Below are 16,506 nucleotides of genomic sequence, written 5' to 3'. Positions count from 1 at the left end.
GGTTTTTTTTTATGGCTTTAACACAGAAGTTCCCAGTTTGTGTTATATAAGGCACGTAAAACTTTAATAGAATAGCCATGGGTATTTATGGCTTGAAGGATAAGAAGAAATACTTTGTTGCAGACACAACTGCTATAATATATTTTTGGCACATCAGGGAAATTGGACAGAAGAAAAAGACTATTTGCAAAAAGGAGCTCTAAATTCTATGTACAAATTTAGTTCAAATTTCTGACTGAACAATGAACAGTGTATTTTCAGGACTGACTCAAAGCAGTCAGTTAAGGCAAAAAAACTAAACTGAGTTTTTAGTGGCTTTTTATCACAGGTCAGAGCTTGTAATTTGATTCCAGGTTGCTGAATGATAAAAAAAATAATCAAAAATCTTCAGAATTTTATAAATAGCAGAATAGACTCTTAAGAACAAACTGCAAAACATATCCAGGATTCTATATAAAATCACTCATCAAAAAAACCAACAACAACAACAACAAAAAAAAAAAGGAAAATGTGACTCATTCTCAAGAAAAAACAATCAACAGAGACTAAACACAAAATAATGTAGACTTTGTAGTTATCAAATAAGGATTTTAAAGAAGCTACACTTAGGGCATAAATTAATATATTCATATTGGGGCTGGGGTTGTGGCTCAGTGGTAGAGTGCTTGCCTAGAGTGTATGAGGCACTGGGTTCGATTCTCAGCACCACATACAAATAAATAAAATAAAGGTCCAACAACAAGTAAAAAATATTTTTTAAAAATTAATATGCTCATATCGAATGAAAAGATTTGAAATCTTTAGTTTGGACAAAGAAACTATACAAACAATTTGAAATTCTAGAACTACAACAAACCAAACCAGAATACCTGAAATGAAAAATTCAATGGATAGATTTAATGGTAGAAGAAAGATGGCAGAAGAAATCTTGGTAAATCTGAAGACAGATCAACAGAAATTATCAAATCTAATATTTAAAAAAAAAGAACACAACCTTAGAGACATGTGGGACAATATTAACAGATTCAACATAACTGTAAATAGAATGCCAGAAGAGAAGGAGGAAAAAATGATCAGGAAAAAAAAAACATTTCAAGAAATCACTAAAATTTTCCCAAACACAAGGTTACATTAAACAAACTCAAGAAAAAGCAAGAATATCACAAAGAAAACTACAACTAAGTACATCACAGACAAGAATAAAGAGAAAAGTCTTAAAATATCAATGGAAAAATGATATTTTCCATACAGAGGAAAAACAATTTGAATGTCTATGATCAATTGTTGGAGGGGGGAAAAAGTAGGTCAGAAGACAATGGTATTCTTTAATGTCCTGAGAGAAAAACAGTCAATAGAGAATTATTCAGTAACAAATATCATTCAAGAATAAATGCAAACTAAACACATTTTTACATAAGAGAAAACTAAGAGAATTTTATTATTAACAGACCTGACTGCAAGGACATTGTAGGCTATTCTAGAAGCCAAAGAAAAATTATATGAAATGGACATAAAAAAACTATCTCCAGCAAATGGCTGTAGTTCACAGAATATCAGATAGGAGATCTACAGGGGGCTCCAAAAAGTATTCAGCATAAAAGAGGGAAAAGCGTTGCAAATGATAAATATGTGGATAAGTATTAAAGATAATATTTTTCTTTTAATATTTAAATGTTAAACTTGAGTGCTGGGGCTTATAGCTTTTAATATAATATATACATAAATTAAAAATAGGGTAAAAGTTTCTACATTTTAAGTGAAGAGGACAGAGTATTAGCTCTAAGGCTGGAAGGCTAAGAATCTATATCATACTTTCTAGAAAAACAACTTCAAAATTCTTTTGTAAAAAGATATAGCTAAAAATCCAATAGAAGGTTTTTGCTTCCACTGAAGCAAAACCTGAAACAGTTTACCCTTCCCTCTGAAACAACCAAAACAATACAGGGTGAAATAATGAAACAAAAGCTTTTAAAATACTGGAACAGTGATCCTTTAGAGGCTAGAACCCTACAAACTTAATGCCATAAACGAGTTTCCAGGCTATCTGCTCCAAAAAGGGGGAAGCCAGGCAGAGCCTGTGAGGTGACACAGCCACAATGATTAAAACTTCAAGCCCAAAGATTCAAAAGGCTCAATGAATCCCAAGAACAGGAAGTATGACTAAAACTATGCTAAAGCACAACTCAAGTACTCAAAACCAGTGATAAAATCCTACAGCAGCCAGGGGAAAAGAGGGAGAAGGATAATAAAATTCTTGTCAAAAACAAAATGCAAGAAAGAAGATAAATCAACTAATATCCTTAAAGTATTGAAAAGAAAAAAATCCTGTCAATTAGAATTCTATAGTTTGCAAAATATCTTTAATAAGGTCAAGATAAAGATGACTTCAGTCATACAAGAGTTATAAGAACCAGTCATAACATACATACACACAAACACATAAGAACACAACCATACCCACACATAAAAGTCAAAGGGAGTTCATTAGGCAGAATCAGACCAGATGGAAATTTGAAGGCAGGGTTTGGCAAATTTTAGAGGCCTTCCACACTTGTTTCAGTAAATAAAATTTCATGGAACACAGCTACAATCATTTGTTTACTCTTATTCTTCTGCTCTTGCTCTGCAACAGCAGAATTTAACTGCAACCAAGACTGTATTCTCCACAAAGCTTAAAACATTTAGTATTTGATCCTTCACTGAGAAGATTGCCAACTACTAATTTATCCCCAAAGAATGAAAAATGTCAGAAATGGTAACTGCAATAATGGCTAGATTTACTTTCTTGTTATCTGAATTGCCTTAAAAGATTAGAAAAGACCCTTTATTTGCAGTGGCCAAAAACACAACACTTCAAAACTGTCCATCAGTGAGTGAGTAAATGGCATGTTCAAGGTACTCAACAATACAACAGAATGATTTTTCAAATGGAACAGACTGACTCTCAAAATACGTATGCTGAGTGAAAGAAGCCAAAAATAAGTAAATAACAAAGAAAAATTCTAAAAAAATTAAAGCTTTAATGACAGAAAACAGATCAGAGGTTTCCTGGGTTGGGTGAGATTAAAAGGGGGCAGAATAAAACTTTTGGAGATGATGAGTATGTTCATTTTTTTTCATAGTGGTGAAGGCTTTGTGTGTTACATACAGGTTAAAACTTGTCAAATTGTATATTTCAAAGGTGTACAGACTACTATATATAAAATATGTCTCTGGATCTATCCAAAGGGAGAAAGGTCAATAGATGAAAATAAAATATGAAAAATTCACATGAATATATGATAAAAATTGTTCTGAAAGTGTTAGCAAATCAAATTCAATAATAGATGAAAAGTATAATGTTTCATGACCAGGTGAGGTTTATTCTAATGATGTAACATTGTCTTAATATTAAATAACTGAATTACTAAGTGAATAAAAGAAAATAATCTATATGGTCATTTCAATAAATGTAGAAAAAGCATTTGACAAAATTGAATACCAATTCTCAGTGAAATAGGAATAGAAGGGAATATGTCCTCAAATTAAAAAAGGACATTTATGAAAAATCTACAACAGCTGGTAAATGGATGAAAATGAGAGAACAATCATGTTTAGTGAAATAAGCTAGATTAAAAAAAAAAGGATTTAATGTTCTGTTTGATAGAGCAAAATAAGAAGAAAAAAGGGAAGGGGAATCCCATGAACATAGAAGGGAGGTCAGTGGAAGAAGATAGAGGGAGAGGAAAAGGGGAAGAACAGCGGAATGAAATTGACCAAATTATGCTATATACATAATGAATATACCACAGTGAATTTCAACTTTAAGTATATCTATAAAGCATCATTTAGAAAAAACCATAAATAAATAGAAAGAAGACCAGTAGCGGAAAGGGAACAGGGAGAGGGAGAAGGGGAGAGAAAGGAAATAGCAGGGACTGAAGTGGAGCAAATTATATTGTATGCATATGATTATGTCAAAAAATGAATCCCACCATCAACTATGATGCACTAATAAAAATATTTAAAAATATTAGGAACAATGGAAAAAGGTCTAGTCTTGTTACTTCTATTAAATAGTGAATGAAGTTATAAAGATTAGAAAGAAGTAAAACGTCTTTATTTGTAAATGACATGATTATTTATGTAGCAAATTATAACAAAGCTACAAAAACGTATCAGAACTAATAAAATAAACTTATCAAGTTCATAGACTGGAAGGCTAATAAAATTCAATTATATACTTACATATTAGCATTCAGTTAGAAAATAAAATAATTTCATCTAAAAATAACATAAAATCTGAACTATTTTAAAATAAATTTTGAAAGGTGTGCTACTTTTCCAATGAAAACTATAAAACACTGTTAAAACAAAGTAAAGATCTAAATAGTGAAGAGATACACTATATTCATAAATTTAAAAGTTCAGTAGTGTTAAGACGTCAATTCTCAAACTAATCAAAAGATAATACAATGCTAATTCAAAATTCCAACTGGACTTTTTAAAAAATAGGATTTGAAAAGCTGAACATATGATTTATGTGGAAATGTAAAGAACCTGGAATAATCTAAGCAATCTTGAAAAGAACAAAGTTGGAGGACTTTAATACCTGACTTCAAGACAAACTATAGTAACGAAGCCAGTGTAACACTGGCTTAAGGACTGACAAAAGATCATGAAACAGAATAGAAAATTCATATGTGGACACCTATTAATCTTTAATTTTCATTAAAGTTACCAAAATAATAGAATGAGGAAAGTCTCTTCAAGAAATGGTACAATAATAATTGGTATCCATATGAGAAAAAAAAAAACTCAACCAAAAAACCTCTGAACACCATACACAAGAATTTATGTAAGGTTCAGACACTTAACTGTGAAAGCTAGAACCATAAATTTGTGGAATAAGACATAAGAGAGTATCTTTATGACTTAGCTCTAAGAAAAGGTTTCATAGTGGGGCTGGGGTTGTGGCTCAGTGGGCAGAGCGCTTGCCTAGCATGCATGAGGCACTGAGTTCGAACCCTGACACCACATAAAAAATATGCAAATTAAATAAAGGTATTGGTTCATCTACAACTAAAAAAAATAAAAATTAAAAAAAGGTTTCTTAGAACACAGAAATCCAAAACTGATAAGTAACAGACTTCATCAAAATTTTAAAATGTATGTTAATTCAAAGTCATTGCTATGAAAATGAATAGACAAGACACAATATGGGACAAACTTTTTACCACACATATTTGATAACTGATTAATATTTGGAATTAATATATAAATTATTCCTACAACTTGATAATAAAAAATAAATAACTTGATTTTAAAAATGGGATCATTACTTGAACAGACACTTTACCAGAAGAAGATACACAAAATGGCCACATCATTTAGAAATATAAATTTCCATATCATTTAGAAATATAAACTCATAGAATGGCTAAAATTTTAAAGGATGACACTACCAAATCTGGAAGAAAATATGGAGTAACTAGAACTTTTATATAATGAAGGTGGAATATAAAATGGGACAATCAGTTTGGGAAAAGATCTGGTAGTTCTTTAAAAATATAAATACATATGTACTCTATGGCCTAGCAAATCTTCAACTAGTATTTACTGAAGATAAAATGAAAACATATGTCTACACAAATAGTGTGAGAATGATCATGGTAGCACAATTTACAATAGTCAAAGCATGAAAATGCCTAAGTGTCCATCAATAGGAAAGTGCAGTACAGGGCTGGGGATGTGGCTCAAGTGGTAGCGTGCTCGCCTGGCATGCGTATGGCCCGGGTTCGATCCTCAGCACCACATACAAACAAAGATGTTGTGCCCGCCGATAACTAAAAAATAAATATTAAAATTCTCTCTCTACCTCTCTTTCTCTTAAAAAAAAAAAAAAGAAAGAAAGTGCAGTACAATCACACGAAAGGAAAACATATTATATTCATAAGATAGACCATTTCTCAGAAACACAAAACAAATTATGACACATGCGACAATACAGATGGATCTCAAAATATGTTACGTGAAAGGTTTACACAATAAAGCACATATTGTATGATTATATGATGTTATAAATAGACAAAATTAATATATGGTAAAAACCAAAACAAAAACAGTAGTTGACCCTGGAGAAGGGCAGAAATGACTACAAAAGAGTATGAAGAGCAGGCACAGTGGTGCACACCTTTAATCCCAGCGGCTTGGGAGGCTGAGGCAGGAGGACTGAAAGTTCAAAGCCAGTCTCAGCAATTGCCAGGTGCTAAGCAACCCAGTGAGACCCTGTCTCTAAATAAAATACAAAATAGGGCTGGGGATGTGGTTTAATGGTCAAGGGTCCCTGAGTTCAATCTCTGGCATCCTCCCAAAAAGTAAAAATAAGAAAGAATATGAGGATACTTTGTGGGGTGATGGTAACAAAGTATATCTTAGTAAGGATCTGAGTAACATAGGTGTACACATTTGACATAACTCAATGGCACCTTAAGATTTATGCATATAATAGCTTGTAAATTTTACTTCAAAAGAAAAAGAATTTTCTCAACTAGTATACCTCAACTATAAATAAATATTGAAATCTGGTCAATGACTTGCATGCTAAGATATTTAGAGATATATGTGCTGATTATTTTATACTATGAAATGTGTAAGAAATTAAGATGAATTGATGGACAAATAAATAGATAAATGGACAGTAAAGCAAATGGGATAATGGAAGAGATTGGAAAGCACAGGTGCTAGAAACTATAGATGCAAAATTTTTTTTTTATTGGTGCATCGTACTGCCCAGGGACCACAGGACTCTGTTGCTGTATAGTTCTATCAGTTTGAAAGGGTATCATCTTATATGGAGGTGGATTAACCCAGTTATCCCAGCTTGGCACTAGTTAATTAGGATCATCCAACTAATTTGCCTTGTTGTCATGTTTATGCTCAATAAGCAGCCTTCTGGTGATTATAATCTGGCTTTTTATAGAGAATTTTGTAAAAGTAAGGGAAAATATATTGGTTAATCAGCAATTAATTGGCAAGTAATTTTTTTCTGATAAATTTAATGGGAGCAATACAATTTTTATAAAAATCATAAGTTTGATTATACTGACTTATATACATTAACCCTGAAAAAAGTTCAGTCTACCAAAAACAAAGCTGACTTCTGAACTGGGAAAATTGATTATAAAAACAAAAATAATAATTCATCTCCAATACAAATTTTTAAGGCCTCAGAATCAGAAGGGCTCCTGAGATTATAGAGTTTGTTATTTACATTCTCATCATTCATCATTGAGACATTGTGTTAATGCTTTTCATGATTCATTTCATATAGAATCATCTCCCAAAAAAGCATCCTACCGGGCAGAAAAGACAGGTTTATGATGCTGTTTGTTCCCAAGCAGAGATGCAGCAAAAACAAACAAATCATATTCATAAGAAATTCACATTTCATTACCTGTGTGCCCTCATCAGAAATATCTGGGAAAGAAGTCTGTGATGCAATTTCATGTTTTTGAAAGGTTGGTTTATTTAGAAATTGGTTAATTTCTTCAGATTTTTGCTGGAGTTGATCTATGAAAAAGAAAAAAATAAAACAAATAGAAGTTCTATCTGCTTCAAGTCTGAAATTTATTATTTAAAGTTATTATCTTCTAAGGCTACATCATATACTGTTTACTAGGTTCAGTGACCTTGATTACAACTGTGATGCTAAGGGCATTTTAAAAAACTGTCAATGTTCTTAAGGACAAAAGGCAGTAAAACTACTTCCTTCAAAGGTAAAATAAAATAGACCTAAGCATTTTTTTAAAGTTTATTTTTCCTTTCCCTGTGAAAATAACTTTTGTATTTCATATTTTATCTCCTTCACTCTCCACTTAAGTGTTATTGGTCCCTTCAAGATCCCATGAGAAAAGTTTATAAACTCGAACCTGGTTTAGATAAGAAAACAGCATGCTCATGTAACCATGTTATCATGTAATGCTTTCTTGGCTGATACTCAGCTCTTCAATACAAATTGTCAATGTAGATCTAACATCTTTCCTTCTATGATTGTTAACCAATCAGTAGAGGTTATAATTTGGGGAAAAGGACTAGTAAGATAGATTACCAGTATTGGGAGTTTCACTTTTTAATATAAACTTCTAAAATGTTCAAAATTTTAGAAACATGTATTTGTTTTTTGCTTTTTTTAATTAATTTGTATTGGTGCATTATAGTTATACCTAATAGTGGGATTCATTATGTCATTATGTGCATATGTAACAATTTGCTCAAATGCATTACTTTTATAACAAAGATACCTAAAAGGTTTTCTTTGTACTCTCTTAAAGGATAAAAGTTTTTTCTTTAAAAGAAAATTTTACCTGTAGGAAAAGGATTGAGATTCACATTTGAAATTAAAAATGACTCCATACAATTTAGTTCCCCTACCTATGTACTTAGATCTGGCCTGAGTTTCCCACAAACGAATTCAAATGCTACCCCCTTTTAGATCAGAGTCATGTTTCACACAGCATGCTGTTTAATATCTGAAACATCATTATCACTAGTTATTAGTACAGGAATTATAATATTAAGAAAGATTATTACTGAAGTCAGTGGCAGGAAAAAATGCAACAAACAGTTCAAAAGTGAAGTCTTTGCTAACCCTACTGATTCAAATGGTTTGAGCAAAAAATATCATTAACACATCTCTGAATATAAGAAGTATAAGCCACTAAAGTGCTAGAGATATGAACTTTAATAGCAATAAAACACTAACCTTCCAGCTGTTGAATGATCTGGGCTGACTTAACTGCCTGCTCATTCTTATCTTGGAGAAGTTTTAAATTTTCATCCTTTAGAGCATCACAGGCAGATTGTAGCTCTTGCTCAGTCTTTTGAAGATTCAAAATGCAAACAGTCTTCTCTTCTATTTCTGTTTTGTGCTTCTGCTCCAAAGCAAAATATTGAGACTCCAGTTCAGTCTGGACTTGGCCTGCTTGTTCAATCTGTCCCATAAGGTGTTGCACCTCTTCCTGCAGGTTATGAAAGGATAATTTTCTCTCTGCCATTTCAAGTTCCATCTTTTCCTTCAGAACTGTGGACTCTCGTCTTTCTATTTCCATAGTGTTCCTTAAAATATTATGTTCACTTTCCATCTGCTGTAACTGCTGAGAGAGACTCTAAGAAAAAAGATAAAAGCCCATGAGCCATAAATATATTCTTTCATTTCAATGAGCATAGTCAAGTACTTCTTCTACGTGAAGGATGGAGCTAGGCACTTAAGAGACCAAACCTACTGGCTAAAGACCCTATATTTTTACTTCTAGATACTTTTGATAGTTTGTACTCACATATCTTTTATTTTCTGCCTCTCCTATTAGAAAATAAGTACCATAGGAAATGAACTTTGTCTATTTTATTTTTATTGATCTCTAGCACCTAGCACAGTATATGCATAGAGTGGTACCTGATAAATACTGAATGAATCAATGAATCCAGTCCCTTCCCTCAAGAAACTCAGAGTTCAAGGACACTGACATCTATAGATAAGTATAATACAAAATATTAAAGGCCATGAGAAGGGATACTTAAAGGTATTAATATGAGCAGAGAAGAAGGATGGGTTAGGGTAGCCTTCTTAAAAGACAGCCACCTAATGTAAGATTTAAATAGTGAGGACTCAACCAGGTAAGTGGGCACTAAAAGAGAGTACCTTCAGAGAAACAGGACAAAAAAAGCAGAGAGGCAAAGAAAAACAGGGTTATCAATGATGTTTGAAATTTGTAGCAGGTAAAGCTTTAGTAAGAAAAGGTAAGAGTCAAATCATAAGTATCTTTACACACTACATTATTAAGGGACTTAGAATTTCTTCTTTTAAGTAATGAAGCGCTCTGGTCAGAAATGATTTTTGGAGACATCTCCCTGATTGACAAAATAAAAGATATAATGGGGGACAGGAAGGAGAACAGAGGAAGAGAAAATCCTGTCATGCAAAAATGTTGAGCCAGAACTAGTCTACTGGTATTACTAATAAAGAGAATTCAAGAATTATTTAAGAGGTAAAAATCAAGAAACAATAATCATTTAAAAAAATTTTTTTAGTGTTGGAGATTGAACCCAGGAGTGCTTTACCACTGAGCTCCATCCTCAGAGTCCTTTTTATTTTTTACTTTTAAGACAGGGTCTTGCTAAGTTGCTGAGGCTGGCCTTGAACTTGCAATCCTCCTGCCTCAACTTCTGAGTGGCTGGGTTTACAGGTGTGTGCCACAGCTCTTGGTGCTTGCTAATTAATTAATTGTAGGGGTTAAAGAACAAGGAGGGGGAAAAAAGCCTAATGAGTTTTATTATTTCAGGTAAATGGTCCATTTAAGAGAGGAAATATGATAAAAAAGGTTTTCTTTGGTTTTTGTTTGTTTTTAATATATTTTTATTTTTGATTGACATATAGTAATTATATATAGTTATAGGATACAATGTGACAATTCAATATATATATATATACAATATGTAATGATCAGATCAAGGTAATGGTCATATCTATCACCTCAGGGATCACTGAGGGATTTGTGTGATACCCACCATATTGGAAGGGAACTGGATAGATAATAAATACACTGGGAAGATAAAATTTTGGAGATATTAGTGGCACTAGGGATGCAGTCTTACCATCTACCATGAGAGGGAAAGTGAAAAGAATGCATTTAGTGACAATATAGGACTGAGTCTGATATACTGGGAAACACAGTTAAATGGGTAGGAAAACGAAAAGAAGTCAATGAAGTAAAAACAAACAGAAAAGCTCCAGAAATGTAGGAAAAGAACCAACATAATGCCAAGTTCTAACAGTCAAGGGAATGAAAAACTTCAAGGAATAAGTAATTAATAGTAACAAATATTACAGAAGTGTTTTATGACTTTAGAATGATTTCAGTAGAATCACAATAATTTTAGCTATTACACATAAGTATGTGCTAAACACTGTCTTAAATACTTTTACTATTTCAGGTGATCCTGTGTTACGCCCATGATATAAATACTTTTATCCCCATTTTACCAATCTGAATCCTACCAAATTGGTTTGGGGCACGTATGAGTTCTCATGCCTGAACTTCTTCATTTTACGAAATGTAAATGATAAGAGTATCTATTACATAGGGTTGTTATGAGGATTCATAGTACAACTAATATGTAATTTGCCAGAAGATATATAGATGTAATTATTTTGTGTGTGATACCTAAAAAGTGGCACAACTAGAATTTAAACTTCATTATCTAATGGCAGTCAGAGGGGATTTGGGGTCAGGACATGGGTTTTATGAGGATAAAAGGAAGGGGAACATGTTTCTAAGCAAGAGAGAAATCCTGCCTCAAGAAAGAGAGTTGAAGACTAGGAGACAGGATTGGTTGACTTTCTCCAGCAGCATGCAGTGCCCAAATGAACAAGCAGAGAATGTGGGCTATAGCACCAATTCTGCATTATGATTTGACTACTTGCATGTTATACAACAAGGAATCTAATGTCTGTAAAGTCCAAATGGTCAAGCATGGGTCCAAAGAGGAAAGAGAGAGGCAAAAGAAGAAGCACGCTGGAGGAACAAAGTGGAAAGATCCTTGGTTCTTAACAAGAATGAAGATCAGGACAGTATGAGAAAGGAAATGACAGGATGCATTATAATCAGGGAACAGGATACTTGTATTTTTAAGATTTTAGAATATCAAAATCCTTGATCATCTTTAGATTCAAGGGAATATTACATAATGAGATTACTTCAATCCACCTGACAAAATCAGGCAAAGAAGAGATGATATATAATGCACAAGAATTCATTTAAGACATCAAAGGGGAAAGGTGATCAAAAAGGAACTCACTAAAGGAAAATAGGACATTCTAGAGAAAGTAGGACTCTGGACCTAAAATGAAAAGAGCAACAATAATGATGTGGAATGTAAGCTCCACAAGGTGGAGAACTGTATTTGTTTTGCTCATCATTATACCACCACCACATAATCAGATATATTTACTGAAAGAAAAACCAAAAGGTACCCATTCTCTAAAGGCTTATAACAGGCTTTTTTCCCTTCTTCTTCTCTTTGGTACTAGAGATTGAACCAGAGGTACTTTATCACTGAGCTACATCATCAGTTCTTATTTATTTAATTTTAAGGCAGGGTCTCACTAAGTTGGTTAAGTCTACAACAGGCTTTTAGACCTGATTCTTAGCAAATTAAAGTGGAAAAGAATAGCCCCCTGGTAGGCAGTAAAGATCGAATAAGACAGTACCTGATTTCTCTGCTCAGCAGCAGTCAGTTCCTGCTGCAGCAAGTCCACTACCTGAGCACGGCCCGACAGGGCTTCTTCATGCTCTTCAAGCTTCCTCTGCAGCATCTTCAATTTCTGTAAAAACATTTTAGACACAATGTGCTAACAAATGAGCATTATTATTTTTCTACCTTTCAAAATGTCATGTGGATTTATACATTTCAATTTCTTAATGTAGAAGATGATCAACTAAAGAGGGGACACCAGCATGCCATGCTCCCCCATCCAGCAGCAACAAAGAATCTCCAAAATGTCTTCCCAGAGCTCAGACAACCACCGAAGTCAGAAATGAGCAAGTCCCTGAATTATAGAGCCTTCTGATAATTATAGGAAAATGATACATTTTAAAATTCACTTTCAAAATTACATAGTTCATGTCTTGTGCCTAAATAATATTGGTAACATGTATATCTCATCCACCAAAAATAACATTCTCTGCAGGCAAGAACCATTTCTATTCTAGTTTCATGCACAGGGTAGGCACTTGAAAAATATGTGTTGAATACATGTATGCAAATAATGTTCTACTTAAACAAGTATTATATTCTGAAACTTTACTTTGTGGTACATTCTGAAAGATTGCTTAGAACTTGGAAGAAGTTGCAGTCAAAAACAATTAAAATGGATCAAACAACAAGTGCCACTGGAGTGCCTTTCAGTACCACACTATACTACACACTAAGTGAAAACAAATACCTTTGAGTTAGTAGATGGTGAATTCAAATACAATGAAGTCAATTTTCAAAATTTATTTAAGGAACATTTTAAAAAATACTGATAATAAAGGACTTCACAGTTTCAAAGTTCTCCTTTTTGTCTTCAATTTTTTCCAAGTTTAAAATTGACTTCATTGGTTTAAAGATGTGAATCAGGTTTTTAATGCACGAAGACAGCTGCAATCAACCAAACCAAAGAAAAACCAAATTTTGACTACCACACGTATTCCCCAATTAAACTCTGCTTTGGTGTTCTAACAACCTTATTAGAGGGGTAAATGGCAAAATAAGGGTAGGGAAAATAATGTGCAACAGAAGACAAAGACACCAAAAAGAAGCCAATAAGGAGCACACCAGGACCAAGTGAAGAGCAGTGGGGAGGGGTAGTAGTTGAAATGCGGCTATGATGTCTTGATTAAATGTTAACTGAAATGACAGACATTCTACTGCGTTTGAGCAACACACCTGTTGCATCTCTGTTTCCACATCTGCCTGGGTTACTAACTGAAGAAGCTCATCTTCATGAAGACGAACTTGTGTTTCAAAGCGGGCATCTTTCTCTCGGACCACCTGCTGCATGGAACTCAACTGAAGATACACACCAGAGAAACTATGCAAGTTATACTTCCGAGTATTTCGCAAAAAAAACTTACAGACTACTCTCCAAAGACAGACACTAAGAATTTACAGACAAGTTTTTTTAAAATTCAGTTTTGAATGTCAAAGATGAGAATGCTGGAAGAGAGAAGGGCCTGATGGTACTTTCAAATGAGAGGAAGTCTAGTATCAAATTCAGAAGTCAGTCTCAATAAAACTCTATTAGAAATTATATTTTCATGGGTGGTAGAAATGTTTTAAACATACAAGTATATTTTTGAAAAGTTCTCAAAGATTAGAACATTAAATATAAATTTAGACTTCTATTAAACTCTGGATACTTCTTTCAACATCACACTCATGCTCAAAAATATTCAATGACATTCTCATGCCTTATAAGTGAAAATTCAATCTAATGTATCTTTTATTCAAGAGTCTCTATAATTGAAAATATAAATTTATCTTTCCAGTCTTATTTTCAAAGACTTGCTTCTACCAAAGAATTCAGTGTGCTTCCAAACCCATACCACCTTCACAAACAGTTATTTTCAGATAACATTACTTACAGGCTTCTAGATCATGCTCATTTGGCCTTTAACAGGATGAAGTGGAAATAAATGAATGATTGTGAGCTGCCGGGCATCAGTGTTTTTGTTTGGCTTTAGGCTATGATGTCTATTCATTCTATGGTTGAGCATGTTGATCAGATCTTAGTTTGCCCATTTTGCATTGGTCCTTTACCTATTGCTGATTTCTTAGTTGTAAAACCTTAACTTTGGCTCATTTCTTGATAGTTTAACAAAAAAACCCTTATGATTTTTTGATTATTGAAATTCTGACTTCATTATGAATTTGGAATTCTGTGTTTTAAGCATGCAGGCATGGAGTCTTTCCCTAGCCAAAGACAGCTAACTATCTTTTCCTTAAGTGTACTGGATATATATCTTCTCTGAGACTTCTCACACTCTTCTCCATGACTAGAATGCCTTTCTCCAGCTCTTATAGAATATTATCTATTCTCATGGTGTTGCTGAAATCTCAACTTTTCTATATAACTTTCCATAACTGTCATGCTCACAATAACATCTTTTTCCTCTCAAAATAATTTGTTTGTAATGTTGCTTGCTTTAACATTTATTTGGAATTTCTTAAATTATCATAAATCTGTTAATATAGTTATATATCTTGGCTTTCCATAATTTAAGCAAATTATAGGTAAAAATCATGTATTGTATTTCTCCATATGATATGATATGATATGTGTATGATACTACATAAAAAGGACATAATGAAAGCTAGTAAGATAAAATTAAGGATTTCAGTATATATAATTTTAACAATTTATACAACGACAGGTATTATGGTTTGGATGTGAGGTGTCCCCCAGAAGCTCACGTGTGAGACATGCAAGAAAGTTCAGAGGAGAAATGACTGGGTTTTAAGAGTCTTAACCCAATTAGTGATTTAATCCTGAAAGGGATTAACTGAGTGGTAGCTGAAGTGGTAGGGTATGGCTGGAAGAGGTGGGAATTGGGGTATGGTTTTGGGTATATTTTGTTATCTTCAGAGTGATATCTATCTTTCTCTCCCTCTGCTTCTTGATCACCATGATGTGATCTCTCTCTCCCACCATGATGTGATCTCTCTCTCCCACCATGATGTTCTATTTCACCTTAAGCCCCAAGGAATGGAACCAGCCTTCTATGGACTAAGACCTCAGAAACCATGAGCCCTAAATAAACCTTCTCTCCTCTACAGTTATGCTGGTTGGGTCCTTTAGTCATAGGAGTAATAAAGCTGACTAAAACAATAGACCATTTATAAATAAAAAGGTACCACTAATAACAAGTTACCAATATATCTGATGGGTAAGATTAGCTATGTGAAAAAGTACTTCATGGATAGAATGTGTTAAGTCAAAAGCATTCCCAAAGGAAAAATATGGGTGTGGGTGGTCAACTAAAAATTTAGAAAAATAGAAAGAGTTATGTCAGTCTAAACAGTCAGGTCTTGCTGGAAGAAATAAATAAGATGAACGTCATATACTTCTGCTGTTTAACAAGGAATCACATACCTACATAACTTTCTTATTACATGCCTACTAAATAACTTTCTGATTATAATTTACCTTCCCACTAAGATTCTATTGTATGAAAAGAATGGACCTAATTATTTGTATTTCTTTTGGCTTATTAGTCTTTTTTGAACTTATTATAAAGCCCATTCCTAAGAGACCATGCTATTAAAATCAAGTATCTGGATCTGTGAAACTAATAAACAATCATCAATTAGCCTATGGCAAACACATCAAGGTAAACAACACTTTTTGAGAGTTTCTAGTGTTCCCTAATGACATACTTATGTACTTACCTAATTTCTTCTATTACCACACCCTTCTAATTTCTACTTTTAACACTCTAGCTACTATTCTTTCACCTACTAAAATTTAAAAAATAACTATCTGAATTGACTTGCAATGTAAGAAATGGTGATGGATTGAAATATCATAACTTTTTATTCTAATAAAAGTACTTCTTTCCCCTACCTGTGCAGCTTGCTCTGCCTGTGTCTGGCTGAGCTGGGCTTGCAAAGTGCTAATGAGTTCCTCCTTCTCCTGGAGCTGTTGCTTCATCATTACAAATTCCTCCATTTCTGTAGAACTTTTATCAAACTGAAAATATAGAAGAATTAAAGTATTTATTTAAGCAAAAGGCTTAGCATTCTTAATTCTTTGACCTTCCTTTCTTATTTATCCTAAATGCCTACCATATTTCCTTCTAATTTCCACTTAACATAAAAAGGAATTGCATTGTGAATTTAAAAAAGAGATTATCAAAAATTATTTGTCAGAAGAAGACAGAAGTGATAAAAAATTTTTTTCACATTTCTCTGCCTCACTTTTTTTTA

General features: G+C 33.2%; 1 protein-coding gene across 6 annotated transcripts in view; it reads right to left on the bottom strand.

Annotated features, from left to right (window-relative positions):
- Positions 1-16,506, bottom strand: part of Golgb1 (golgin B1) — a 63,078-nt gene that overhangs the window by 32,785 nt on the left and 13,787 nt on the right. For 3 of the 6 annotated variants that reach the window (XM_005327648.5, XM_040270284.2, XM_021727973.3), the window contains 5 exons: positions 16,145-16,270; positions 13,468-13,590; positions 12,248-12,361; positions 8,744-9,146; positions 7,436-7,551 (listed from right to left, as the gene is read on the bottom strand). In XM_005327648.5, the coding sequence (XP_005327705.2) occupies positions 7,436-7,551; positions 8,744-9,146; positions 12,248-12,361; positions 13,468-13,590; positions 16,145-16,270 (882 nt within the window). The remainder of the gene's footprint in view (positions 1-7,435; positions 7,552-8,743; positions 9,147-12,247; positions 12,362-13,467; positions 13,591-16,144; positions 16,271-16,506) is intronic. The other 3 variants (XM_013359708.4, XM_013359709.4, XM_021727974.3) reach the window with 3 other exon arrangements.

This window comes from Ictidomys tridecemlineatus, chromosome 3, assembly GCF_052094955.1.
Source record: "Ictidomys tridecemlineatus isolate mIctTri1 chromosome 3, mIctTri1.hap1, whole genome shotgun sequence".
NCBI lineage: Eukaryota > Metazoa > Chordata > Mammalia > Rodentia > Sciuridae > Ictidomys > Ictidomys tridecemlineatus.
The sequence above is the reverse complement of the archived record's forward strand: the minus strand, read 5'-3'. Positions and strand labels throughout refer to the sequence as shown.